The 27,511-nt window shown below is 44.8% G+C and overlaps 1 protein-coding gene across 1 annotated transcript; it reads right to left on the reverse strand.

Moving 5' to 3' along the window:
• On the reverse strand, window positions 1-27,511 carry LOC149445771 (uncharacterized). The gene is made up of 2 exons (XM_089653407.1): window positions 26,846-27,511; window positions 1-202 (listed from the first exon to the last, which is right to left on the reverse strand). Exons 1-2 carry the CDS (start codon window positions 27,438-27,440, stop codon window positions 195-197), a joined length of 603 nt encoding a protein of 200 aa, XP_089509533.1. The 5' UTR covers window positions 27,441-27,511; the 3' UTR covers window positions 1-194.

The raw sequence follows: 27,511 nt of genomic DNA on the forward strand, positions 1-27,511 counted from the left end.
ATCAGTGAATAAACCTCAATCAAGTTGGCCACTCTGCAACTTCCGGTCTATGTCTATGTCCGTCGTCAAGTCCTTGATGTGTTTCGTCACTTCCGACTTCTTCACAAAGGGTGTGTACATCAGACCGGCGGCCACTTATATACTCTTACTCCTCCCCTTAGCACAGACCGATAGCGCCATCTTGAAATAGGGTATTAGGCCACTGATAAAATAAATGAAAACCACCAACTCAAATGGGCCAGTATATAAATGCAAGTATGTATAATGCTCTATAAACATATCAGGGGGGCATAACTGGCATAACACTCTATACCAGCACATATATACTTCTTACATACAATAGCAGCAATGCATAATATTACATGCAACGCCATCTAAATTGTATATGCACTATCCATCCACTATTCAAATAAATATTGGATAAATAGATAAATAATAATAAATACATAATTAAAAAAAAATCTCCCAACTATCTCATAAATAAATATAAATAAATTAATTAATTGTTATTAATATACAATATCCAGAACACTATATGCAAATTAATCCTATAAATAATCCCCATAGCATATTATACCTCGTAAATCTATTAGTGGACAAATAAATTGGAATATTTTACCCCTATATAAAACTATACAATTTTGGTTAAAAATTAATGAGTTTAAAAATACAAATAAGGTACCTAGACACAGTTATAATAAAACCCAATTACCATGTATTAAAATACCAAAAGTTCATCTAAAATACCTAAAATCCAGAGGAAAGGCAACTACTCCTAATCCCCTAAATATCTATTCTAAAATAGACTAGAAACTAATAGAACTCGTCATCCAAACGGTATCTCTGTACTGAGCTAAAAGCCCATCTAGAATATAAATAGTAATTACCATTACACTCCACCAGTATGATAATATCCCTGAGCTGGGTATGGGAGATGGGACGTGGACAACTATAAAATTTAGACTTAAATCCCTATTTAATATAATATATAATAAAACTATTTATGTGTCTGAAATAAAACAATAAAGGTCCAGATCAACATTCAGACCTTTAGGTTTCAAAGTGTCCATTTGGAAAATCCAAAACATTTCATTTCTAGAGATTTCTGTAATTTTGTTACTTCCTCTCCAGTGTCCCTCCACTTTATCTATTCCACAAAATCGTTATTGTGTTGGATCACATTTGTGGACGTCTCTAAAATGCCTGGACAAATTATGGTCCTTCTTCCCTTCTTTATATTAGAGACATGTTCTTTGAGTCTTTTATACAGTGACCTAGTCGTTCTGCTTACATATTGAAGTTTACATGAAGTTTCCAATAAATAGGTCACATAAGGGGTAGTGCATGTTATGAACTAATAAATCTTAAATTCTTTTGTCGTAACCTGTGACATAAAGCTCTCTATTTTCCTAGTTTTCATCCCTGTTGTTTTACAAATATTACACTTTTTACATGGGAAAAACCCTTTGAGATCAAACATCTTAATTGGATTTTTCCTTGGAGGGGAAATTATATTTTTAACCAGCTTGGTCTGTAGATTCGATGCCTTTCAATATATAAACCCAGGTTTATTTGGTAACTGTCACGTACCTGGTTGGGGAGCCTGACGGGGAGAGGATGGTGTCCTCTTACTACTCCAGCTCAGAGCCCCTGATAGTGGGGACAGAGGGCACCAAGCCAGGAGTGGCATGAGTGCCTGGTGGGTCTTGAGATGACTGTAGGCAGGTGATGACTCGGAAGACCTCCAGGTGCAGGCCAGGTGCGGGTGCAGGAGTGTAAGTGCAGCAGCAGGTAGGTATAGGGGCAACCAGGATACAGGCCAGGTGCAGATGCAGGAACGTAGTTTCAGCAGCAGGTAGGTATGGCGGTAACCAGGATACAGGCCAGGTACGGATACAGGAATGTAGATGCAGCAGCGTCAGACAAGCCGGGCAGATCAGGTACAAGGGAGCAGGCAAGCGGATAATCAGGGATAAGCCAGGTCGGTGCAAGCGGAGTTCTTTCTTAGTCAGGGTCAGATTAGATACAGGCAACAGAATCAGGTTATGGAGTACAGGATGTTGTAGACCAGAAGGCATAGGCTAAAGTGTGTTGGTGATTTAAATAGCCAGCCTTGCGATGACGTGCACGCCAGTACGCATGCGTGTAACCGCACGCTCCCATGAGCACTGCCACAGCTGACAGGGATCCAGCGCAGGCGCATAGATTTGCATCGGCGAGGGGACGATCCCTGACAGTGCCCCCCCCCCCAAGGGCAGCCTCCAGATGCCCAACTGGGCCATTTTCTCTGGATGCCTGTGTCTGATTGCCAAGATTAAGTCTTTACTGTGGATGTTGGATTCCAATTCCCATGAATTGTCTTCAGATCCATATTGTTTCCATTTAATTAAATATTGGAGCTGGTTCCTCCTCTTTCTACAGTCAATAATTGTCTCTACCTCATATTCCTCTTCGCCATTGACGATCAGTGGCTCAGGTGGCCCCAATTCCTGGCCAGGAAAAGGGTTAGAGACAGAGGTTTTGAGCAGTGATACGTGGAATACCGGGTGAATCCTTAGTGATTCCGATAATGTAAGCTCGTATGCTACGTCATTAATCTTTCTTTTTACTGGGAAGGGTCAAATGAACTTGGGACCTAGCTTCTTTGAGGGATAAGTGAATTTTAAATTGGCTGTTGACGACCATACTTCCTCACCAGGTTCCAGGACCAGGTCCCCCTTCCTTTTCCTGTCAAAGAATCTTTTATTGTCCCGTTGAACTTTTGTGATTTTCTCCTGTAGAACCTTGTTGTTTTGCTGAAGGAATTCAAAAGTGTTTTGGACCGCTGGAATTGATGATTCAGGCACTATATTGTATAGAAACACAGGATGAAATCCATAATTAGAGAAAAAGGGGGACTGTTTCGTGGCCGAGTGTTTTGAATTACTATATACAAACTCGGCCAAGGGTAAAAGTGATACCCAGTCATCTTGGGAAAATTACGTAAAACAGCCAATGTATTGTACCAAGGTCTGGTTGGTTCTTTCCGTTTGCCTGTTGGTCTGAGGGTGATAAGTGGAAGAGAGAGTCCCATTTTCAGCTTCTCACAGAGTGCTTTCCAGAATTTTGAAGTGAATTGTACCCCTCGATCCAAGACAATGTTCCCTGGAACACCATGGAGCCTCACCACCTCTCTTATGAAGATTTGGGCAGTCTCAGCTGCAGAAGGTACTCCCTTCATGGCAATAAAATGGGCCATTTTAGAAAAATGATCCACTACAACAAAAATGGCCGAACATCCCTCTGATGGTGGCAGTTCTACAATGAAATCCATTGAGATAATTTCCCAAGGTCGAACAGGGACTGGTAGGGGCCTCAGTAATCCCCAGGTCTTGCTTCTGTTGCCCTTGTTACATATACATGTGGGGCAGGAATTTACATAAGCCTTGCAGTCCTTCTCCCAATCAGGCCATCAGAACAGGGGCAGCACTAGGTCTAAAGTCTTGTGGACCCCAAAATGTCCTGCCAGGGGATGGTCATGATATAGCCCCAAAATTACCAATCGGATACTTTCTGGTGCAAAGATCTTGTCTCCTGACCAGAGTAAACCTTCTCTAATGTATAGAGTTACTCCTGGTGGGGAAGGAGCCCCTAAAGATGCCTGCTGAATTTGTAAAAAAAAGTCTGTTTGTAAAAGACAGAAGTTGCCTGCTGAGAGCACCGTATCAGGGGTAGGAGGATCCTTAGGATCATTGAACATCCTAGACAGGGCATCGGGCTTGATATTCTTAGAGACTGGTCTGTAGGTAATGTGAAATATAAACCTGGTGAAAAAAAGTGCCCACCTAGCTTGTCGGGGTTTTAGACATCTCGCAGTATTCAGGTACTCCAGATTCTTGTGATCGGTATAGATCAAAATGGGGTGTGCTGCTCCCTCTAAAAGGTACCTCCTTTCCTCCAAGGCTGACTTGATGGAAAGTAATTTTCGATCCCCTACATCATAGTTTCTCTCCGCAAGGGATAGCTTACGGGAAAAAAAGGCAACTGGATGAAGTAAGAGTTTCAGGCCTTGCCGCTGTGATAGGACAGCCCCAACAGCATTCTCTGAGGCATCTACCTCTACCACAAAGGGTAGTGCTGGATCTGGATGGTTTAGTATGGGTGCTGAAGTAAATAGTCTGTTTAATGAGTCAAAAGCGCTTTGAGCTTCTGGTGTCCAACAGATTCAGACCCCTTGTTTGGTCAGTTTGCGAAACCTATGAAACGTTGTATTCCTTTTTTTAAGATGGTGCAGGCCATTTCAGGATGGCAGAGACTTTCTGGGAATCCATCCTAAAGCCTTCAGTGGATATAATTAATCCTAGGAATTGAATGCTCTGGCGTTCAAACTCGCATTTTTCAGGCTTTGCATATAGTCTGTGTAGTCTGAGGCGACCAAGGACCTTCTGCACATGTCCTCGGTGAAGTTCAATAGATGTGGAAAAAATCAGAATGTCATCCAGGTAGACTATCACAAAATTATCTAAGAAGTCTCTGAAAATGTCATTTACCAGGTGCTGAAAGGTTGCAGGGGCATTACATAGTTCAAAGAGCATGACTAGGTACTCAAACTGCCCAAATCTGATACAGACGACTGTCTTCCACTCATCTCCCTCCCGGATTCGTACGAGATTGTATGCCCCTCTTAAGTCCAACTTGGTAATTACAGTTGCGGACCTGAGTCTTTGGAATAATTCTGGGACTAATGGCATGGCAGGGGATATCTGTTTTTAACCGTAATATTGTTCAACTTGCTGTAGTCTACACATGGGCGGAGGGAATGATCTTTTTTTTCTACAAAGAAGATACTTGCTCTTGCTGGGGAGGTGGAGGGGTGGATGAACTCCTTGTTTAGATTATCATCAATGTAGTCTTTCAGTGCCTCCAACCCACGCTCTGAAAGTGGGAAGATCCGACCAAAGGGAATTTCGGCCCCGGGTAGCAGTTAAATTAGGCAGTCGTAGGGTCTGTGGGGTGGAAGGGTGTCTGCACCACATTTACTAAAAACATTGAGGAAGTCATGGTAGGCTGCAGGAACGATTTGGCATACCTCATCATCAATGTCCATACACAGTAGGGGCACAGATTGAGCAGGAAGTTAAGGTAAGCAATGCTTGTGGCAGTAGGCCGATTTAAAGTCCACTTCACCAGATACCCAATTCACGCTGGGGTTGTGGGCCTGTAACCATGGGATTCCCAAGATAACTGGAAACAGTAGTGATGCAATAACATCCAGGCATAGTAGTTCCTTGTGGCCAGATGGAGGTATTACAGTGGGTAGCAGAATGGTCTCCTAGGTGACTGCCCCAGATTTAATGTTGGATCTGTCAGCCAAGTATACTGTCAGTCTCTGCGTTTTGGCTTTTAAGGGTATCTGATGTTGCAGGGCGAAAGCTGAGTCAATAAAGCAGCTGCAGGCCAATGATAGCAGACACTGGCAGGGTTCTTCCCAGAAGCTGGAATAAGACAGAAATGGCATTGTGAGCAGGGTTGATGGTTGCAGATGGTAGTTTAGCAGGCAGGGTAGTCAGAGACTTCCGCAGCTTTGCGGGACAATTTCGTACATAATGGCTGGGTTCTCAATAATAGAGGCACAGGTTACCCTGTCGGCTGCGTTGGCGTTCTTCCGGAGTAAGTGAGGTTCGTAGCAACCCTATTTGCATTTGTTCGGATTCTTCAACACTGGGTGTGGTAGGATTAGTTGGTACCATGTTTGCTGGAGATGGTGCCCTGGATAGCATCCACATAGGGCAGACTTGGCTGGCAGACCTTTCCAGTCTTCGTTCCCTAAGCCGGTGGTCAATCTGGATAGCAAGATTAATGAGTTCTTCCAGCGTGTTTGGTACCCCTACATGGGCTAGCTCATCTTTAAGGGGTTCAGCAAGGCCTAAACGGAACTGATAGCGTAGGGCAGCATCGTTCCAATTGGTATCGGCGCTCCAGCGCCTAAACTCCGTCACATAGTCCTCAGCTGCCCTGCTGAAGGGAATGGAGAGCTGCTTCTGCTGATGCAGATTGCTGGGGATCATCATAGAGCTGAGCCATAGCCTCAAAGAAGCGATTTAAGGAAACTAACTTGACGTCTTCCTTTTCCAGCAGATGGTGAGCCCATGCTTGTGGTTCTCCCTGGAGGAATGATATCACGAACCCCACATTGGTTGCCTCTAATGAAAAGGTGCGAGGTTGTAATGCAAAATACAGTTCACATGCGTTGCGTAATGCCCTGAATTTGTTGCGATCACCAGAAAACCTTTCGGGTGCGGGGACCCTTGGCTCTGGGGGCAGCAGCATCACTGCAGGGTTCATTATAGCTCCTGAAGCGACAGTTGGAGCAGATGTCGCTGTGGCGCTGGCAGAAAGTAGGGTCTGAAAATGATTTTCAAATCGGTTATATCCCTCTTGCAGGCCCTTGACGGCTTGTGTCAGTGCCGCAATGTGCTGACAGATTTCTTCTAGAGGAGAGGCCCCTCTCTCAGGCTCCGACATGGCCTTCTGGTACTGTCACGTACCTGGTTGGGGAGCCTGACGTGGAAAGGAGGGCATCCTCTTACTACGCCCGCTTGGAGCCCCTGATAGTGAGGACAGAGGGCACCAAGCCAGGAGTGGTTTGAGTGCCTGGTGGGTCTTGAGATGACTATAGGCAGGTGATGACCCAGGAGCAGGCCAGGTGCGGGTGCAGGAGCATAGGTGCAGCAGCAGGTAGGTATGGCGGCAACCAGGATACAGGCCAGGTGCGGTTGCAGGAACGTAGGTGCAGCAGCAGGTAGGTATGGCAGCAACCAGGATACAGGCCAGGTGTGGATGCAGGAACTTAGGTGCAGCAGTAGGTAGGTATGGCGGCAACCAGGATACAGGCCAAGTGCGGATGCAGGAACGTAGGTGCAGCAGCAGGTAGGTATGGCGGTAACCAGGATACAGGCCAGGTAGGACCAAGCAGATCAGGTACAAGGGAGCAGGCAAGCGGATAGTCAAGGATAAGCCAGGTCAGTGCAAGCAGAGTTCTTTCTTAGTCAGGGTCAGATCAGATACAGCAACATAATCAGGTTATGGAGTACAGGACGTTGTAGACCAGAAGGCATAGGCTAAAGTGTGTTGGCGATTTAAATAACTCGCCTTGCGATGACGTGCACGCCGGTGCCCATGCGCCTAACCGCACGCTCCTGCACATTAGAACGCACACCGCCATGGCTGACAGGGATCCGGCCCCAGCGCATAGATGTGCGTCGGCGAGGGGACGATCCCTGACAGTAACAATGGGCCCAAAATGTTATCCCTTTTTAATATAGGCCAATACTTACACATCATCCTCTCCATCTCCATATTGGAAATAAAAGCAAATTCCAGCTTCTTATCTTCTTTTTTAGGTCTCATTTCTTTTAGTGTTTTTATCTTTCTGTTTCCCATGTATTCTTTACTGATTTCAAATCTCAGGTTTTCCAATCTACCTGCATCATACCCTTTTTGTACAAACCTTTGTTTAACTATTTGCCGACCGCAGATAGCTGAATGACGGCTGCACTGCGGCCGGCCAGTTCTCGGTGGGCGTCATATGATGTCCTCCCAGAACGCGCTCTCCTGCACGCCCCTGGGGGCGCACCCGGCGATCTCCGTGATCGCTACGTCCTACGGACACAGCTGATCACGTGATGTGGTAAAAGGCCAATCACAGCGGCCTTTTACCACGTGATCAGCCGTGTCCAATGACACGCTGATCACCGGGAAATGCAATTGCCGGTTCTCGGCTGCACTTTCCTCACGCTGTCAGATCGTGAGGAAAGTACTGCCGAGAACCGGCAGTTGTTAGAGCAGGGATTGGCACCGATCAGCAGGGCACTGATGATCAATGCCCTGATGATCGGTGCCCAGCAGTGCCACCCACAAGTTCTGCCCACCTGTGCCCAGCAGTGCGCCCACTAACTCCGCCCACCTGTGCCCAGCAGTGTGCCTACTAGCTCCGCCCACCGGTGCCCAGCAGTGCATCCACCTGTGACCAGCAGTGCACCCACCTGTGCCACCCAGCAGTGTCACACAAGTGTGCCCAGAAGTGCCACCTACCTGTGCCCACCCACCTGTGCCCACCAGTGCCACCCACCTGTGCCCACTAGTGCCCATCAGTGCAGCCCAGCATTGCTGCCAGTCAGTGGCACCAGTCAGTGCCGCCAGTCAGTGCCACCTATCAGTGCTGTCTATCAGTACCCATCACTAGTGTCGCCTATCAGTGCCACCTATCCGTGACACCTCATTAGTGCTGCCTATCAGTGCTGCCTATCAGTGCCCTTCAGTGCTGCCTATCAGTGCCCATCAGTGCCGCCTATCAGTGCCCATCAGTGCTGCCTCATCAACGCACATCAGTGAAGGAGAAAAATTACCTGTTTGAAAAATTTTATAATAGAAACAAAGAAACTTTTTTTTTTTAATTTTTGCAATTTTTTTGTTTATAGCTCAAAAAATAAAGTGCCCAGCGGCGATTAAATACCACCAAAAGAAAGCTCTATTTGTGAGAAAAAAATTATAAAAATTTCATATGGGTACAATCTTGCATGACCGCGAAATTGTCAATCAAAGTGCGACAGCACTGAAAGCTGAAAATTGGCCTGGTAAAGAAAGGGGTATAAGTGCCTGGTAGGCAAGTGATTAATCAGTTCAGATTGATCAATATAATCCGTAACCCTCGAACAATTTCTCCTTATGCAACTAAACTGCCCCTTCGGTATCCCTTGAATCCATTGTGGATGGTGACAACTGGAGGTAGGAGTGTATTCATTCCTATCTGTCTCCTTAAAGTATGTTTTTGTATATAATCTCTCATTATCTTTAAAAATACATAAATCTAGAAAATTTACTGATTCAACATTTATAGTCTGGGAAAAACCCAATCCGTGTGGATTATTTTCTATGTGTTTTAAAAAAAAACCTGTAGTGGCTCCATATCACCAGGATATCATCTATAAATCTCTTCCATGTTCTTAACCCTTTTCATACCTTCCCAACAATTTCTTCATGTTCCCATCTCACCATGAAAATATTTGCTAGGCTAGGTGCAAATTTTGCGCCCATTGCCACGCTTTTTCTGGACAAAAATCTCCTGCATACCAGAAATAATTGTTAAGCATGCCGAACTCTAGTAATTGAATGATGAATTTCCTCTGCCTCCTGTGGATCTCAGTGTATTCTTTACAGCCCATTTATCTGCTCCAATACCCTCTTCATGTCTGATGCTAGTATATAATGAATTTACATCAATAGTAACTAGTATGGTATTCTGTGTGACCTCTATATTCTCAATCAATTCAGTGATATCCTGTCCATCCTTCAAATAGGCAGGCATTTGTTTTACAAAAGGCTGCAAAAATAAATCTATATACTCTCCAATCCGGGAATGTATGGACCCTATCCCATTGACAATGGGTCTCCCAGGAGGTTGATTTAAACTCCTATGGATTTTTGGCAGATAATAGAACACTGGGATTTTACATTTGGAAGGAATAAGATATTTTGCTTCCTTCTCATCTAGGATTCCCACTCCCCATATCCCCATAACTAAATTCTGATGTTGTTTTTTAAATTTTCCAGTAGGGTTTCCCTTAATTTTAATATACGTGTGATTGTGGAGATAGTATTTGCTGCATGCTAGTGCAAGCTCGTGCTCCTCAGAATCACCCCACCAGGAGGTGATTAAGCCGGAGTCTGGTAGCAGATGTAGCAGGTAGGGATCAAGCAGAAAGCTAGTCAGTAAACAAGCCAATGGTCAGTAACAAGTGGTTTAGGGTTGGGATTAAGTGGAAGCGAAGTCGAGCAATAAGCCAAAGGTCGATAATGAATGGTTTCAGTTTGGGATCAAGCAGAAGTGAAGTTGATATACAAGCCAAGGTCAGTAACGAGTGTTAGTGAAGATACAGAAGACAACAGTAGTGAAAGGAGCAACATACGGGCTGGAGAAGAGCACAACAATCTGGCTAATGGAAAGTGCAGGGATATGGCTTAAATCAGGAAGTCCGTGGGTAGAGAAAGGAGTGCAAGGTTCCCCAGAAACAAGTTGCAAGGCAAGGTTGTCCATAGGATCAGGAACCTGTCCAACATCTCGGGTAGCACAGCAAGAAGAGCCACAGTCGGACATCACAGAAGTCGCAGTCTCAGACCCAAGTCCTAACAGAATGCTTGTTGATCTCCCCTTCCTGTAAATGACACAGAAGCGACATATAAAATGTCACTTTCACCAGCCAGTATGGCTGGTGAAGAAACTAATTAAGTGCAGTCTGCACTCTATTATTTTCATTGAAGCGCAGGTGAGACATCAGGGATTTTTTAGACCCTAATGTCTCATTAAAGAGAACCTGTCACCAAAAATGCATCACATAGGGATCTTTTGTCCCTATGTGATAGAAAAATAAAACGTTTAGAAAATTTAGTAAAAAACATGTAAAAAAACTAGTTATACTCAAACACTTCTGCCAGATCGATTCCACATATCTCGGAAAATGCTGGTCTCACCTCACATGTTCTTTTCAAAAACAGTGAGAGGGAAAAGGAGATGTTTTGGAGCTCACAGAGGATGTTAGACACAGGCAGAATAATAGATTATACAGATATTAGGAAATAGATGTGTACGGATTATTTTGAAAAATAAAGATATCATTTAGTGTCACAAAAAAGAATCTTTCCTCTTCATCCTTCCCTTTATAGTTGGCCAATCATGCTCCTTTCTCTTTTTTGAAAGATGCTTAAAATAAATAAATCTGGCCTCTTCCTCCCCTTAGAGCCGGCTAATCACGATCCTTTTTTTTTTTTTTTAAATAGAAAAAGAGTAAAAAAAAATGAAAACCATAGAAATGTATTAAAAAATATATGCATATATATTATTTATTTTTTGTGGAAAGTGAACATATGCATTGATAGATTTGGCGGAAAGGTGAACTATTCCTAAAAGGTGGCTATAAATCTTCTCTTTTGATATCCCCCCACCAGCAATCTTAGCACCTCCTTTCACTGGATTTCCAGGTTCTACGCCCATCGGCGAACCCAGAACCAGCATGCTGTGTGCCGCTGGATAGATGGGAGGAAGATCAGTAAATGGATCTTCCATTTCTGTTAATGACCCAGAAGTGGCATGTAAAATGTAATTTCCTGGTCCTGGTGTTCCTGGCCGGGGAAGAAACTAGTAAAGTGAGATATTCAGGGTTTTTTTTCAGCTGGAACATGGCGGAATGGCATTCTGCTACTTCCAACGCTAGCCCTGTGCTCACCACTATCTACTGCCCGGCTCCCCTGTGACAGCATAGCTGAGCTAACCCAGCGGGCGGCTCTCTACAGCTCTCCCTGCCCTTGCACACGGTGCAGAAAGAATGCACGGCACTCACATCATTCATTCCAGTGACTTAAGCACTTGCAGCTTCAGCTCTAACTAGCCTCTTTATCTCTGCACCTCTGAATGGGGAGGGTGCAGTGTCCACACACGAGGCGCTGCCACTTTCTGCCCCCCCTCCCGCTCATCAGCTAGTAAGCCATCCTGCCCTTATCAGCTCCACCCTCCAGCTTATCATCTAATAAACCTGGCAATTCTATTCTAGCTCTCCCTTCCTTTTAATGTGTGGGCAGATTAGGTGGGGGGTGCAGAAGTAAGAATTGATGAGAAAAGAGTGGAGGGCAGAGATGAGTACTGGTGAAAGTTTAACTTTAATATTTATTTTAGCATGAAAGTAAATTCTTCTGTTGCTGGTGGGTGCAGAAATGAGTTTTGGAGAGGAGTACAGGGTGTGAACTTTGGGCAAGGTACTGGGGTGAGCTGCGAGTAGGGTACAGGGGTGATCTGCTGGCAGGGTACAGGAGTGAGCTGGGGGCAGGGTACAAAGGTGAGCGGTGGACAGGGGTAAAGATGTGAGCTGCGAGCAGGGTACAGGGGTGAGTGATGGAAAGGGGTACAGAGGTGAACTGTGGGCGGGGTACAGAGGTGAGCTTTGGAGAGGAGTACAGAGGTGAGCTGCAGCCAGGATATTGAGGTGAGCTGCGGGAAGGGTACTGGGGTGAGAGGTGGACAGAGGTACTGGGGTGAGCTGCGGGCAGGGTACAGGGGTGAGCGGTGGACAGGGGTAAAGATGTGAGATGCGAGCAGGGTACAGGAGTGAGAGGTGGACAGAGGTAAAGATGTGAGCTGCGAGCAGGGTACAGGGGCGAGCGATGGAAAGGGGTACAGAGGTGAACTGTGGGTAGGGTACAGGGGTGAGCTGTGGCAGGGGTACAGAGGTAAGCTTTGGAGAGGAATACAGAGGTGAGCTGCAGCCAGGGTACTGGGGTGAGAGGTGGACAGGGGTACTGAAGTGAGCTGAGGGCAGGTTACAGAGGTAAACTATGGGCAGGGTACTAGGGTGAGAGGTGGACAGGGGTAGAGGGGTGAGGAGTGGACAGGGGTAGAGGGGTGAGCTGCAGGCAGAGTACAGGGGTGAGCCGTAGATAGGGGTACAGAGTTGAGCCGTGGGTAGGGTACAGAGTTCAACTGTGGACAGAGTATGGGGTGAGCTTTGGCAAGGGTACAGAGGTGAGCTTTGGAGAGGGAGTACAGAACTGAACTGTGGTCATGGTACAGGGGTGAGCTGTGGGCAGGGATACAGAGGTAAGCTTTGGAGAAGGGTACAGAAGTGAGCTGTGGGCTGGGGTACAGGGGTGAGCTTTGGACAGAGATATAGAGGTGAGCTTTGGAGAGGGATACAGGGGTGAGCTGTGGACAGGTGTGAGCTTTGAACAGTGGTACAGAGGAGAGCTTTGGACATGGGGGAGAGGTGAGCAGTGGGTAGGAGCAGGGGCAGACTGAGAACTCATGGGGCCCCCCGGGCAATAGGGGATCATGGGGCCCCTGTGTCCTTGCCCAAACTCAAAAAAAGCCTATGAAAAAGGTACCAGAGGCATCTCAAGGGGTTTCCAAATGGTCAGTCCACCCCTGAATAGGAGGTGCATAGGTGAGTGATGGGTTTTGCTTTTTTAGGGAATAAAAGTTGTAAAGTTTTCACTGGGGAAGATTTTTACTTGGTAGGCAGGGACAGCATACATACAGTATAGCAGAGATTGAAAAAGCCACTCGCCAAATGCGAGGAGAAATTCCTCTGTGGCGAGCGGCTGTGAGTGGTCAGCACAGATGAAGCTTGGAGTGACTGCACCTGCGCTCCAAGCCTCATTGTGAAGCTGATTTCCGGTTTCCAACTTCCGGTTTCCGGCTTCTACGGCACCACCGCCGAGGGGACAAGTGCAGGAGAGGTCCGCTCTCCTCCGCTGAGAGGAGACACCCTCTCCACCGCCGCGGGGGACTCGGGGGGACAGTAAGTACTGTATACAACATGTCCTATCACTAGCATGGAGTACAGGGGAGCTGGGATATACATTACTGTATACATGTCATATCACTATAATGGAGTACAGGGGAGGGGGATATACATTACTGTATACATGTCATATCACTATAATGGAGTACAGGGGAGGGGGGATATACATTACTGTATACATGTCATATCACTATAATGGAGTACATGGGAGGGGGGATATACATTACTGTATACATGTCATATCGCAATAATGGAGTACAGGGGAGGGGGATATACATTACTGTATACATGTCATATCACTATAACGGAGTACAGGGGAGGGGGGATATACATTACTGTATACATGTCATATCACTATAATGGAGTACATGGGAGGGGGGATATACATTACTGTATACATGTCATATCGCAATAAAGTAATGCCCGTAGCGAAAAAAGGAAAGGAAAATTAGCGCAGGGCAGGCATGACTAGGCCTAGAGTGGGAAGGAGAATAAGAAAGGGTTAATGATGTGCCAGGGGGGTGTGGAAAAGGATAGATGGGTGTGCTGGTTGGTGGAGAGAGAGCGTGGGTGGGCTCTGCCGCACCTTAGGGTGGGGTGTCCCAGGGGGGGGAGGCATCATTTCGGACCTGGACGTTGGTGAGTGAGATTCCCTCCCGCCCTCCCCTGTTATAGGGAGTTTTGTGTTCCTCTCGGGGGACAGGGGGTTGTTTCGGTCTTGGGCGGTTGTTGGTCTTGGAGGCGGTTCTTATCTTGGAGGTACAGATAATGGTGTGGGACCCATCGGTGGTATGGTGTGCCCGGGGACATTCCAGTTAACCAAGGTTTAACTGGAAGGTGGTGGTGCTGCACTGCGGATGGTATGGTTGTCTCCGAGCTGGTTGGTTGCGGCTGGAGGCCTTTGTGTAATATGGTTGTCCGCAGGTGCATTTCAGATCATTTTTGTGGGGTGCCTTCGAAGACCAACAACAACAATTCTGTATGTTTCTGTTATAAGGAATGGTTGGTGTTAAAAAAAAATGTTTGTTAATAAAAGGCCATGTTGGCCATTTACTCCAAAATTGGTGTCATGGTTTTTATTTAAGTATAGTAAGGGGGGAATTTGGATGACCTATCTCTGGTGCTCTAGTCATGGAGTACAGGGGAGGGGGGATATACATTACTGTATACATGTCATATCACTATAATGGAGTACATGGGAGGGGGGATATACATTACTGTATACATGTCATATCGCAATAATGGAGTACAGGGGAGGGGGGATATACATTACTGTATACATGTCATATCACTATAATGGAGTACAGGGGAGGGGGGATATACATTACTGTATACACGTCATATCACTATAATGGAGTACAGGGGAGGGGGGATATACATTACTGTATACATGTCATATCACTATAATGGAGTACAGGGGAGGGGGATATACATTACTGTATACACGTCATATCACTATAATGGAGTACAGGGGAGGGGGATATACATTACTGTATACACGTCATATCACTACAATGGAGTACAGGGGAGGGGGATATACATTACTGTGTACACGTCATATCACTATAATGGAGTACAGGGGAGGGGGATATACATTACTGTATACATGTCATATCACTATAATGGAGTACAGGGGAGGGGGGATATACATTACTGTATACATGTCATATCACTATAATGGAGTACAGGGGAGGGGGATATACATTACTGTATACACGTCATATCACTATAATGGAGTACAGGGGAGCTGGGATATACATTACTGTGTACACGTCATATCACTATAATGGAGTACAGGGGAGCTGGGATATACATTACTGTATACAGTTTTATATTTCAGACTATTTATTCTAAAGAAAAATGTAATTTCTTAAGCTTTAAGGGGGTGTGGTTGGGGGTGGGCCAGGGGTGGGGTTGGAGGTGGGCCTGGGCAAGGTTGGGTGGGGCAACTGGTGACGAGTACGTTTTGTGACCGGCTAGTAGGTCTGGACTCAAAATTTAAACCCCTGCAGTATAAGCATACAGAGATCATTGGTGTAACAATGTCTCTTTAACTCCCACTGTAAAATTAGGCCACACCCACTCGATGATTTGAGTTCCTGCACCTGTTCTCTGAGAAAAAAAAGCCCTGGAGATATAAGATTTTCATTTGCACAGGGCTCAACAAATCCCAGGCCCAGGATTAGAAATTGCTTCCTGGCACCTGGGTTCACACACTGCTTTGCATTGACTTCAATGGGAAATCCCGCCCTGTAGACTTCAGAGGGAAATCACGCCCTGTAGACTTCAATGGGAAATTGCACCTCATAGACTTCAGTGATAAATCGCGACCCGTGCACTTCAATGGGAGATCACACCTCATGCAGTTTAATGGGAAATCGTGCCCCGTGCAGTTCAATGGGAAATCATGTCCCGTGCACTTTAATGGGAAATCGTGCCCTGTGCACTTTAATGGGAAATCGTGTCCCGTGCACTTTAATGGGAAATCGTGCCTCGTGCACTTTAATGGGAAATCGTGCCTCGTGCACTTTAATGGGAAATCGTGCCCTGTGCACTTTAATGGGAAATCGTGTCCCGTGCACTTTAATGGGAAATCGTGCCTCGTGCACTTTAATGGGAAATCGTGCCTCGTGCACTTTAATGGGAAATCGTGCCCTGTGCACTTTAATGGGAAATCGTGCCCTGTGCACTTTAATGGGAAATCGTGTCCCGTGCACTTTAATGGGAAATCGTGCCTCGTGCACTTTAATGGGAAATCGTGCCTCGTGCACTTTAATGGGAAATCGTGCCCTGTGCACTTTAATGGGAAATCGTGCCCCGTGCACTTTAACCTCCCTGGCGGTATTCCCGAGTGTAGCTCGGGGTAACATTTCAGTACCAGAAACGTTAACCCCGAGCTTCACTCGGGCTTACCATGCGGCGCTGCTCCGGCATGTGTTCCTCACTTACCTTACCCTGCGCTCCCACGATGTGTCCCCTGCAGCGTCCCCGGCCATCTTCTCCGGCCGATGCCGGCATCCGCCTTCTGTGTCCTGTCCCTGTGACGTCGGGACGTACGGGCGCCGCTGGCGGCGGGAAATTTAAAAATTTAAAAAAATGTCTTTTTTTTTTTTGACATTTTACATAGTAAAACATTGCTGTCTCAACCAATTTCACATACATCTTGTCCCTAATGCTTTGTCCTGTGCCCTGCCTGCATTTTGTCTGTTCTTTCTGCCTGGAAACTGAGAAATGTCCATGGCGTCCAAAAAGTGTCCCTTTAGGTCAAAAGCGGTTTAGATCAGCTAGAGAACAGCGATAGTAAATCAGAACCACTTGCACTGAAAACGATTTTGCGACTTTGCTCAGCGATGTGCGAACTTAGCGCTATATTTCACATTTCAGTGTTTTTGGTTTGATTATATTATTGAATTAAATGTATTATTATTATTATTATTAGATTATTATTTTTTATGATTATTTATTAAATTATAATTTATGATTTCATGTTTCAAGTTGTATCCTACCCGGGATGTTTACTAGACTCTTGTTCGGACAGATTTCAGTGAGTTATTCCTAAAAATTACAGGCCTACAATAAAAAAACTACATATTTCCATGCAAAATAATGGTACCGCTTTCAGCACCAAAAATCGGAAAGAATCATACCGCCAGGGAGGTTAATGGGAAATCGTGCCCTGTGCACTTTAATGGGAAATCGTGCCCTGTGCACTTTAATGGGAAATCGTGTCCCGTGCACTTTAATGGGAAATCATGTCCCGTACATTTTAATGGGAAATCGTGTCCCGTGCACTTTAATGGGAAATCGCGTCCCGTGGACTTCAATGGAAAAACGTCTCCCGTGGATTTCTATGGGAAAACGCCTCCCACGGACATCAATGGGAAAAACTTCTGTCAATAGCAATCCTATGTGAACACTTATCTCCATATGCCAGTCTGCTCTATCACTTGCGAGTCTGGAACGCACAGCTACAAACTTGCACAGGACCCTTTTCATAATGGCACCCAAACCAAAGTGCATGTGAAAGTTATAGTATCTACAAACTATGGTATAGAGAATGGAATTTACACAGCTTTTACTTTCTGACTGCCCATCACATTTCTTGAGGTGCTAAAATACCAGTCACTAGTCACTCAAATAATATATTGCTCACACAAGCCATGGGTATATGTGGAAGTACACCCCAAAATACATTCTGCTACTTCTACCGAGTATGGGGATACCACATGTGTCAGACATTTGGGAGCCTAGCCACATACAGGAGCCTGAAATCCAATGACCACTTTGAAAGCTTGACAGTGCGTAAGGTTTTGAAATATAAAAAAACAAAAAAAATATGTTTTTGTTTTCTTTCTTCATTTTCCAAATACTTGTGGCAACAAATGAGATCTGCAAAATACTAACCATGCTTCTTATCAAATTTCTTAGGGTATCTGCTTTCCAAAAAGGGATCATTGGGGGGGAGGATTGGTGCTATCCTGGCATTTCAGGGCCTCCTAAATTGTGATAGGAAGTCAGGAAGTGTAATGAGTAAATAAAGCCCTTTAAACACTTGAAGAAGCATATTGGATTTTGGGGTCCTGTACTTGGCCAGACTGCTAAAGTCTCTCACATGTGGTACCCCCATACTCGGGAGAAGTAGCAGAATGTATTTTATATACCGTATTTTTCGCTCCATAAGACGCACTTTTTTCCCCAAAAAAAAGGGGGGAAAATGTCAGTGCGTCTTATGGAGCGAATATAAAGCGGCCGGTCCGGTATTTCTGCCGCCACCATGTCAGAATACCGGGCCAGCCGCTCAGCTGTTCTCTCCTGCAGGGCCTTACCTGTTCCTCGCTCCAGCGCTGCACAGTCTTCCCGCGCTGGCTTCTGTGACAGCCGGGTGCTCACTGCGCATGTGCTGCGCTTTGTGAATGATCCGGTGTCTTCTGAGACACATGACAGGTCCCAGAAGGCGCCGGGCCATTCACAAAGCGCAGCGCTTCTCGCGCATGCGCAGTGGGCACCCGGCTGTCACAGAAGCCGGCCCGGGAAGAAGGAAGGAAGGACAACTCCGCGGAAGTGGGAGCGGGTACCTGTCAAATTCAGGTACCCGCTCCCCCTCCCTCCCCAAAGGTTAGCAGTCTCTGGTCATTCCCTGCACTGTCTGCAGTCTCTGGTCATCCCCTGCACTGTCTGCAGTCTCTGGTCATCCCCTGCACTGTCTGCAGTCTCTGGTCATCCCCTGCACTGTGTCCGCAGTCTCTGGTCATCCCCTGCACTGTGTCCGCAGTCTCTGGTCATCCCCTGCACTGTGTCCGCAGTCTCTGGTCATCCCCTGCACTGTGTCCGCAGTCTCTGGTCATCCCCTGCACTGTGTCCGTAGTCTCTGGTCATCTCCTGTACTGTGTCCGTAGTCAGACATTGTCATACATTCATTTTTGAGAAATCTGGGGTCTATCAGACTCTAGATATCTCCTCTGCTCTTACATTATCTAATCTCACCAAGATCGGTGTGATCAGATGCTTTCCCAATTTACAAATGGCGCTGTTTATATCCTGCGAAACTGAAGTGATCAAATGCTGGTAAGCTTCCGATTTCTTAGACTATAGAGATGATTGGCTCCATTCCGGTCTCCAGTCAAATCTATGGTTAGCTTGCAGAAACACCGGCTGCATTCTCAGGTTCCCCCGATGGCACGGGAAAGCCTGAGAAGGCCGTGGAAAGCGGAAAACTGATCGCCAGCTGAAAAAAACTATACCAGGATCCTGATATAACCACTCAAAGTCCAGTGATGTACCAGTACGTCGCTTGTTGGGTATATATCCTATGTAACAGATTCCTCTATTCACATCGGTCGATGTGGATGAAGAAATCTTTCCCAACAATTTTTTTTTTTAAATATATACTGAAGCATAGGGGCCATCCACCCACTGGCCACCCCAGGCCCCCATGCTTCGGCATATACCGTATGCTCTTTTTTTAACTGCGGATGAAAAATCTCATCCAACAGCGCTGCCCACACTGACTAATGTATATTCTTAGAGCAAGTTCCTGTTGCTCACATGTTGAATGACAATTGCGCAGTCATACAACATTGTACCCAAACTAAAATTTTATGATTTTCTTCACACAACTAGAGCTTTCTTTTGGTGGAATTTAATCATCGCTGGGGTTTTTATTTTTTGCTAAATTAAAAAAAAAGACCGAAAATTTTGAAAAAAAACCCACATTTTTCTTTGATTCTGTTATAAAAGTTTGCAAATAAATAATTGTTCTTCATAAATTTAGGCCGAGATGTATTCTGCTACATGTCTTTGGTGAAAATAACCCAAATTAGGATGTATTTTTTAGTTTGTAGGAAAGTTATAGAGTTCACAAACTATGGGATATATCTAAATATCGATCAATCCTGAAGTACTGACAGCCAATCTAAATTCTTGAGGTCCAAGAATGTCAGAATAGTACAGATATCGCCCGAATGACCACTTTTTGCAAAGTAGACAGTCCGACGTACTTCATAAGAGGCATGGTGAGTTTTTTGAAGTTGTATTTTTTTTTGTCATAATTTTTCAGAAAATGAAAAAATTAAAAAAATTATTTTCACTATTTTGTTTTTACATACTGTCACCAGTGCAGTACAGCGTCATCATATAACTGGCATGACGGTGAACAGGGACACTGACTGGTGACAGTGTGAAAAAAAAATTTATATATATTTTTGTTTTATTTTTATTTTTTTATTAAATTTTTTTTCTTTTTTTTAAGTTTTTTTTTTATATTTCACTATGTCCAAAGTAGTACAATGTTACCATTGTACTACTTTGGGGAAGTGATCAATATTTTTTTTTTTTACACAATTTGCTTATAGCAAAAAATTACTTTGCTATAAGCAAGCATTTACCTGAATGACATTGATTCATTCAGGTTTTTTTTTTTTTTTGTGCTTAGCTGTGATTTGGCCACAGCTAATCACATGACATGTGCATGTGATTAGCTGTGACCATTCACAGCTAGACACTAGTATACAATGGATTGCATGAATGAAGCCATCCATTGTATACAACTGTCATGTGACCTGCTGTGATTGGTCACAGCAGGTCCGAGGTACACAGCTGGTGACAGATCGCGCCGCTGCACGGCTCTGCAAGCGCGCAAACTGCGCATGTGCGGAAGGACGCCATATGGCGGCCTCCCGGAAAGCTAATCCATTTTTACGGACGCCAGAGGCCAGAGGCCGGGCGTCAAATGGTTAATATACAATAACATTTTTTTTCGTATTTTTTTTTATATCATTAACTACTATCAGCATAAAATACGTTAACATATATAATATTAATAATAATAACAATAATAAATGTAATAATAAAAATAATTTTTCAGCATAAACTATTAGACTACTACAATAAAGAACATATTTTAAAATATATAATACTATTAATATTATTGTCAGGGAGCAAGGAGCCAGACACACAAGGAGGTGCAATTAAAGGTAGGTTTATTATACAAAAACAAGACAGAGTCCATGCAAGTCCAACAGCAACAGCGGATGACTTAGTAGAATAGTAGCCAGGAAGGATGGTCTCCAGAGCCGGGGTCAGAAGCCAGGAAGGATGATCGCCAGAGCCGGGGTCAGAAGCCAGGAAGGATGATCGCCAGAGCCGGGGTCAGAAGCCAGGAAGGATGGTCGCCAGAGCCGGGGTCAGAAGCCAGGAAGGATGGTCGCCAGAGCCGGGGTCAGAAGCCAGGAAGGATGGTCGCCAGGGTCAGAAGCCAGGAAGGATGGTCGCCAGAGCCGGGGTCAGAAGCCAGGAAGGATGATCGCCAGAGCCGGGGTCAGAAGCCAGGAAGGATGGTCGCCAGAGCCGGGGTCAGAAGCCAGGAAGAATGGTCGCCAGAGCCGGGATCAGGAGCCAGGAAGGATGGTCGCCAGAGCCGGGGTCAGAAGCTAGGAAGGATGGTCGCCAGAGCCAGGGTCAGAAGCTAGGAAAGATGGTCGCCAGAGCCGGGGTCAGAAGCCAGGAAGGAGTCTTGCCAAAGCCGAGTCGGTATCCAGGAGAGCAATGAGAAACTAAATAGGAGCTTGCTGCTGTGCAACAGACAGGACACGAATGCAATGGACAGCTACAAACAGCAGACTTATATGTGATAAGCCGCCACCTCCTGGAGGAGGAGCCGCAGAGGGCTGAAAGCATAAAGGATCCCACAATGCTTTGCAGACACCTAAGATGGATGCCAGCACATGGAGCAGCACAAGGTCTGAGGAAAGGTAGGACCTTGACAATTATTCAATAACTATATATATTTTTTTTTTTTTTTTTTCATTTTTAATTTTTTTTTTTTCAAAGCATTAAATACTATAACTTTTACAAGACAGGAAAGCTCTTAAAAGATATAATACAATAAATACATCTAAGCTGATATTATAAATAACAATTATATATATATATAATTTTTTTTTATTTTTTTTTTTAAAGCATAAACTATTATAACTACTTCAAGTCAGAACACATCTTAAAATATATCATCATAATAATATTAATATACAATAACAATATTTTTTTGTATTTTTTTAAAATCATTAACTACTATGAGCAGAAAATATCTTAAAATATATAATATTAATAAAATAATAATAACAATAATAAATATAATAACAATAAAACCGTTATCCCCCCCCTGCCCCCCTAGCATTATCCCCCCCTGCCCCCCTAGCATTATCCCCCCCTTCCCCCTTAGCGTTATTCCCCCCCGCTCCCTTAGCGTTATTCCCCCCCGCTCCCTTAGTGTTATCCCCCGGATCCCTTAGCGTTAACCCCCCCTGTCCCCTTAGCGTTATCCCCCCCTGCCCCCTTAGCGTTATATCCCCCTCTGTCCCCTTAGTGTTATCCCCCCCCCCTGCCTCCTTAGCATTATCCCCCCCCGCCCCCTTAGCGTTAGCCCCCCCGTCCCCTTAGCTTTATTCCCCCCCGCCTCCTTAGCTTTATCCCCCCGTCCCTTTAGTTATCCCCCCCTGCCCCCTTAGCGTTATCCCCCCCATCCCCTTAGTGTTATCCTCCACCCACCTGCCCCCTTAGCGTTATCCCCCCTGCCCCCTTAGCGCTATCCCCCCCCTGCCCCCTTAGCATTATCTCCCCCGCTCCCTTAGCGTTATCCCCCCCACCTGCCCCCTCATACCAATAATGGTATAATTATTTTGGTTTTTTAATTTTTGGGGTTTTTTTTGCTTGAGGTGATTGTAGCCGTATTAGTGCATTTGCGACAGGAACAATTGAGTACTGTCCATGATACTTTTTTTATTTGCACTAACATACAATTTAGAGGACAAGATAGACCTGAAGAAGGGGACATACCCCGAAAGCTTGTCCTCTAAATTGTATGTTAGTGCAAATAAAAAAAGTATCACGGACAGTACTCAATTGTTCCTGGGTTTTTTTTTTTTAAATTATTAACTACTACAAGAAGAGAATAGCTGTACCCAAACAAAATGTCCTTCCTTTTTTTCACACAAATAGAGCTTTCTTTCAGTGGTATTTGATCACCTGTGCGCTTTTTATATTTTTCTGCTATTTTTCTGCTACATGTTTTTGGTAAAACAAAATCCCAGTAAGTGAATATTGATTGCTATGTGTGAAAGTTATAGTATCTACAAACTATGGTATAGAGAATGGAATTTACACAGCTTTTACTTTCTGACTGCCCATCACATTTCTTGAGGTGCTAAAATACCAGTCACTAGTCACTTAAATGATATATTTCTCACACAAGCCATGGGTATATGTGGAATTACACCCCAGAATACATTCTGTTACTTCTACCGAGTATGAGGATACCACATGTGTCAGACCTTTTGGGAACCTAGCCACATACAGGAGCCTGAAATCCAATGACCACTTTGAAAGCTTGACAGTGCGTAACTTCCTCATTACACTTCCTCACTACCTATCACAGTTTTGGAGGCCCTGAAATGCCAGGATAGCACCAACCCCCCCCCCCCAAAAAAATAAACCCTTTTTGGAAAGTAGACACCCCAAGGAATTTAAAAAAAGAGGCATGGTGAGTATTTTGCCGATCTAATTTTTTCTCACAAGCTTTTGAAATATAAAAAACAAAAAAAATGTGTTTTTGTTTTCTTTCTTCATTTTCCAAAAACTTGTGGCAACAAATGGGATCTGCAAAATACTAACCATGCTTCTTATCAAATTTCTTAGGGTGTCTACTTTCCAAAAAGGGATCATTGGGGGGGATTGGTGCTATCCTGGCATTTCAGGGCCTCCTAAATTGTGATAGGTAGTCAGGAAGTGTAATGAGTAAATAAAGCCCTTTAAACGCCTGAAGGAGCATATTGGATTTTGGGGTCCTGTACTTGGCTAGACTGCTAAAGTCTCTCACATGTGGTACCCCCATACTCGGGAGAAGTAGCAGAATGTATTTTATATATGTAATTCCACGTATACCCATGGCTTGTGTGAGCAATATATCATTTAAGTGACAACTTTGTGTAAAACAAAAAAAATGTTTTTGTCATTTTCCAGAAACTTGTGTAGAAAAAAATAAATCTTTAATGGAGTTTAAAGTTAATTTGAATTTTTAAATTATTTTTACACTGTCCCTTTCATTGTTTTTATCACTTTTAATGCTATGTCAGGGAATGCAAATATCCCCTATAACTGCGATGGACATTGTCATACATTCATTTTTGAGAAATCTGGGGTCTATCAGACTCTAGATATCTCCTCTGCTCTTACATTATCTAATCTCACCAAGATCGGTGTGATCAGATGCTTTCCCAATTCACAAATGGCGCTGTTTATATCCTGCGAAACTGAAGTGATCAAATGCTGGTAAGCTTCTGATTTCTTAGACTATAGAGATGTTTGGCTCCATTCCAGTCTCCAGTCAAATCTATGGTTAGCTGGCAGAAACACCGGCTGCATTCTCAGGTTCCCCCGATGGCACGGGAAAGCCTGAGAAGGCCGTGGAAGGCAGCAAGGGGGGGAGGCATCTTCTCCCGCTGCTTGTAAAAGCAATCCTGCAGCTAATTAGTCACTAGGATTGCTTTTACATGAAAACCAATCGCCGGCTGAATAAAATTATACTAGGATTATGCCTGCAGCTTTGTGTGGTATGCCTACCATTAGAATTTACCTCCCTGCATCCACCCACTTCTAATGGTGGGCACACATGAAAAGTTCTGTTTTTGTCGTTCAGTCCAACTAACAGATTCTTCTATTCACATCTTAAAATATCATTGTAATGATATTAATATAAAATAACAATTTTTTTTGTATTTTTTTTTAATCATTAACTACTATGAGAAGAAAATATCTTAAAATAAATATTAATAATAACAATAATAAATATAATAACAATAAATGTGATTTTTAAGCATAACTCACAACTCCTCCACCTAACCTCCTCTTTTGCACTCGCACAGTGCATACAGTCCTCCACCCACTCCGACGGGAACACCCTGGACCTTGTTTTCTGTCATCTCTGCACCCCCCACAACCTCACAAACACCCCTTTTCCCCTCTCTGACCACAACCTCATCACCTTCTCCGTATCCTCGTCCTCTTACACCTACCCCCCAAAACGTCAAACCTTCACCGGCCGAAATCTCCGCAACCTGAACCCTGCCCCCTTCCACTCTGCAGCTGACCAACTCTACGACAGTATCCTTCCCCTGTCCTGCCCTGACTTGGCCACTACTGTTTAGAACAACTCGCTGTCAGCCGCCCTTGACTCCTTAGCACCTCTAACCACACAAAACATTAGACCCCGACCGTTTCAACCCTGGCAGAATGACCATTCCAAAAACCTCAAGTGACGCTAGAGTGACTATGGCGCAAAACCAGATCCCAGCAAGCGTTCAACCGATATAAATCCGCCTTCCTCACCTACACTTCCTCCCTCCATGCTGCCAAGCAAGCCTACTTTGTAACCCTCATCAATACCCTCTCCGCCAGCCCTCGCCAGCTCTTTTCCACCTTCAACTCCCTGCTTCCTCCTCCCCCACCTCCACCCAGTACCTCACTCGCCGCCCACGAGATTGGGCCAAATCACTAGCCTTCTGAACGACATATCAGACTGGATGTCACTCCACTTCCTCAAATTAAACCTTTCCAAAACCGAGCTCCTAGTTTTCCCCCCAGCCCACGCCCCCCCCCCTCCCTGACTTCTCCCTGACCTCTCCCTGACCTCTCCCTGACCTCTCCATCACGACCAACAACACCACCACCATCAGCCCCACCCCGCAAGCCAGAGTACTTGGTGTCATTCTAGACTCCAATCTGTCTTTCAAGCCCCAGATCCAATCGCTGACAAATTCATGCAGACTCCACCTCCACAACATCTCCAAAATACGCCCATTCCTAACCCCGGAAACTACAAAGCAACTCATTCACTCCCTTATCATATCACGACTTGACTACTGCAACTCCCTCCTCGCAGGCCTACCCCAACACAGGCTATCCCCGCTTCAGTCTACCCTGAATTCTGCGGCCAGACTCATCCACCTTATTAACTGCTCCGTATCCGCCACCCCCCTCTGCCATTCCCTCCACTTGCTTCCGATTGCCCAACGTATACAATTCAAAATACTAACATTGACGTACAAAGCTGTTCATAACATTGCCTCAAAATACCACCCAAAACGTACTCTCCGCTCCTCACAAGACCTCCTACTCTCTAGTTCCCTGGTCTCCTCCTCCCATGCCCGCCTCCAGGACTTCTCCAGGGCTTCCCCCATCCTCTGGAACTCACTACCCCAATCCATCAGACTGTCACCTACCCTCCTCACTTTTAGGCGCACCCTGAAAACCCATCTCTACAGAGAAGCCTACCCCGCCCTTACCTAACTGCTGATCTCCTCCGCTCCCCCCACCACTCCATCCCCCACAGCTATTTCCTCCTGTACCACTATCCCCTCCCTCCTAGATTGTAAGCTCCAAGGAGCAGGGGCCTTGAACCGCTCGTGTATTTTATTGTATTGTTACTGTACTGTCTCATGTATTGTCTCCCATTGTAATGTACAGCACTGAGCAAACTGTTGGCGCTTTATAAATACTGTGTAATAATAATAATAATAATATTAGACTACTACAATAAAGAACATATTTTAAAATATATAATACTTATAATAATATTCAATAACTATATATATATTTTTTTTTTTTTTTTTTTTTTAAAGCATTAAATAGTATAACTTCTACAAGAAAGGAAAACTCTTAAAATATATAATACTTATAATAATATTCAATAACTATATATATATTTTTTTTGTTTTGTTTTGTTTTGTTTTTTTAAAGCATTAAATAGTATAACTTCTACAAGAAAGGAAAACTCTTAAAATATATAATACTTATAATAATATTCAATAACTATATATATATTTTTTTTTTTATTTTTTTTTTTTGTTTTTTGTTTTTTTAAAGCATTAAATAGTATAACTTCTACAAGAAAGGAAAACTCTTAAAATATATAATACAATAAATACTTCTAAGCTGGTAATATTAATCATAGATCTCTATAATACCATTCTCCTCATCGATCACGTAGTTGATTCCATTTTCATCAAGAAACTCTCTCATACGGTTGAAATCCTGGTCCCCTCGCAGGACAGGAATGGTCGCCCGGCACATGGGACAGGTAGCACTCTCTTCAACCCATTGTTGTAGGCAGCGGCTGTGGAATTGGTGATCGCAGGGTAGGGTAGTATTGGCGTCTCCATCTTCACAATCTGCCAAACAAATGGTACAAATTACCTGCTCGTCGCCGCGTGCCTCCATGGCCGGTGCTCCCTGTGGCTCCATGGCCGGTGCTCGCTGTGGCACCATGGCCGGTGCTCGCTGTGGCTCCATGGCCGGTGCTCCCTCTGGCTCCATGGCCGGTGCTCCCTCTGGCTCCATGGCCGGTGCTCCCTCTGGCTCCATGGCCGGTGCTCCCTGTGGCTCTGGGTGGTGCTCAGCAGCCCTGTTGCGGTCTCTTGGAGATCGACTCCGGCTGATGGCGGCGTCCTCCCGTCTCTGCCATTGTTGCGCTCTGGCCCTCGTCCGATGGGCTATGGGAGACTCTCCGCCCTCCTGACGTGATGGCCTTCCACGAGATGGACGTCGTGAAGATCGCGGCATCCTGGTAGTAATTGATGCCGGAGTACCTGAAAACAGCTTAAAAATATCTAATAATAATAATAATGTTATCA

Source organism: Staurois parvus, unplaced genomic scaffold (assembly GCF_062004578.1).
Source record: "Staurois parvus isolate SC_StPar_1 unplaced genomic scaffold, SC_StPar_1.0 ptg000711l, whole genome shotgun sequence".
Lineage (NCBI taxonomy): Eukaryota > Metazoa > Chordata > Amphibia > Anura > Ranidae > Staurois > Staurois parvus.

What these genes read in the sequence shown, in the direction of transcription:
- LOC149445771 (XM_089653407.1), bottom strand. Translation starts at nt 27,440, where the DNA reads ATGCCGCGATCTTCACGACGTCCATCTCGTGGAAGGCCATCACGTCAG.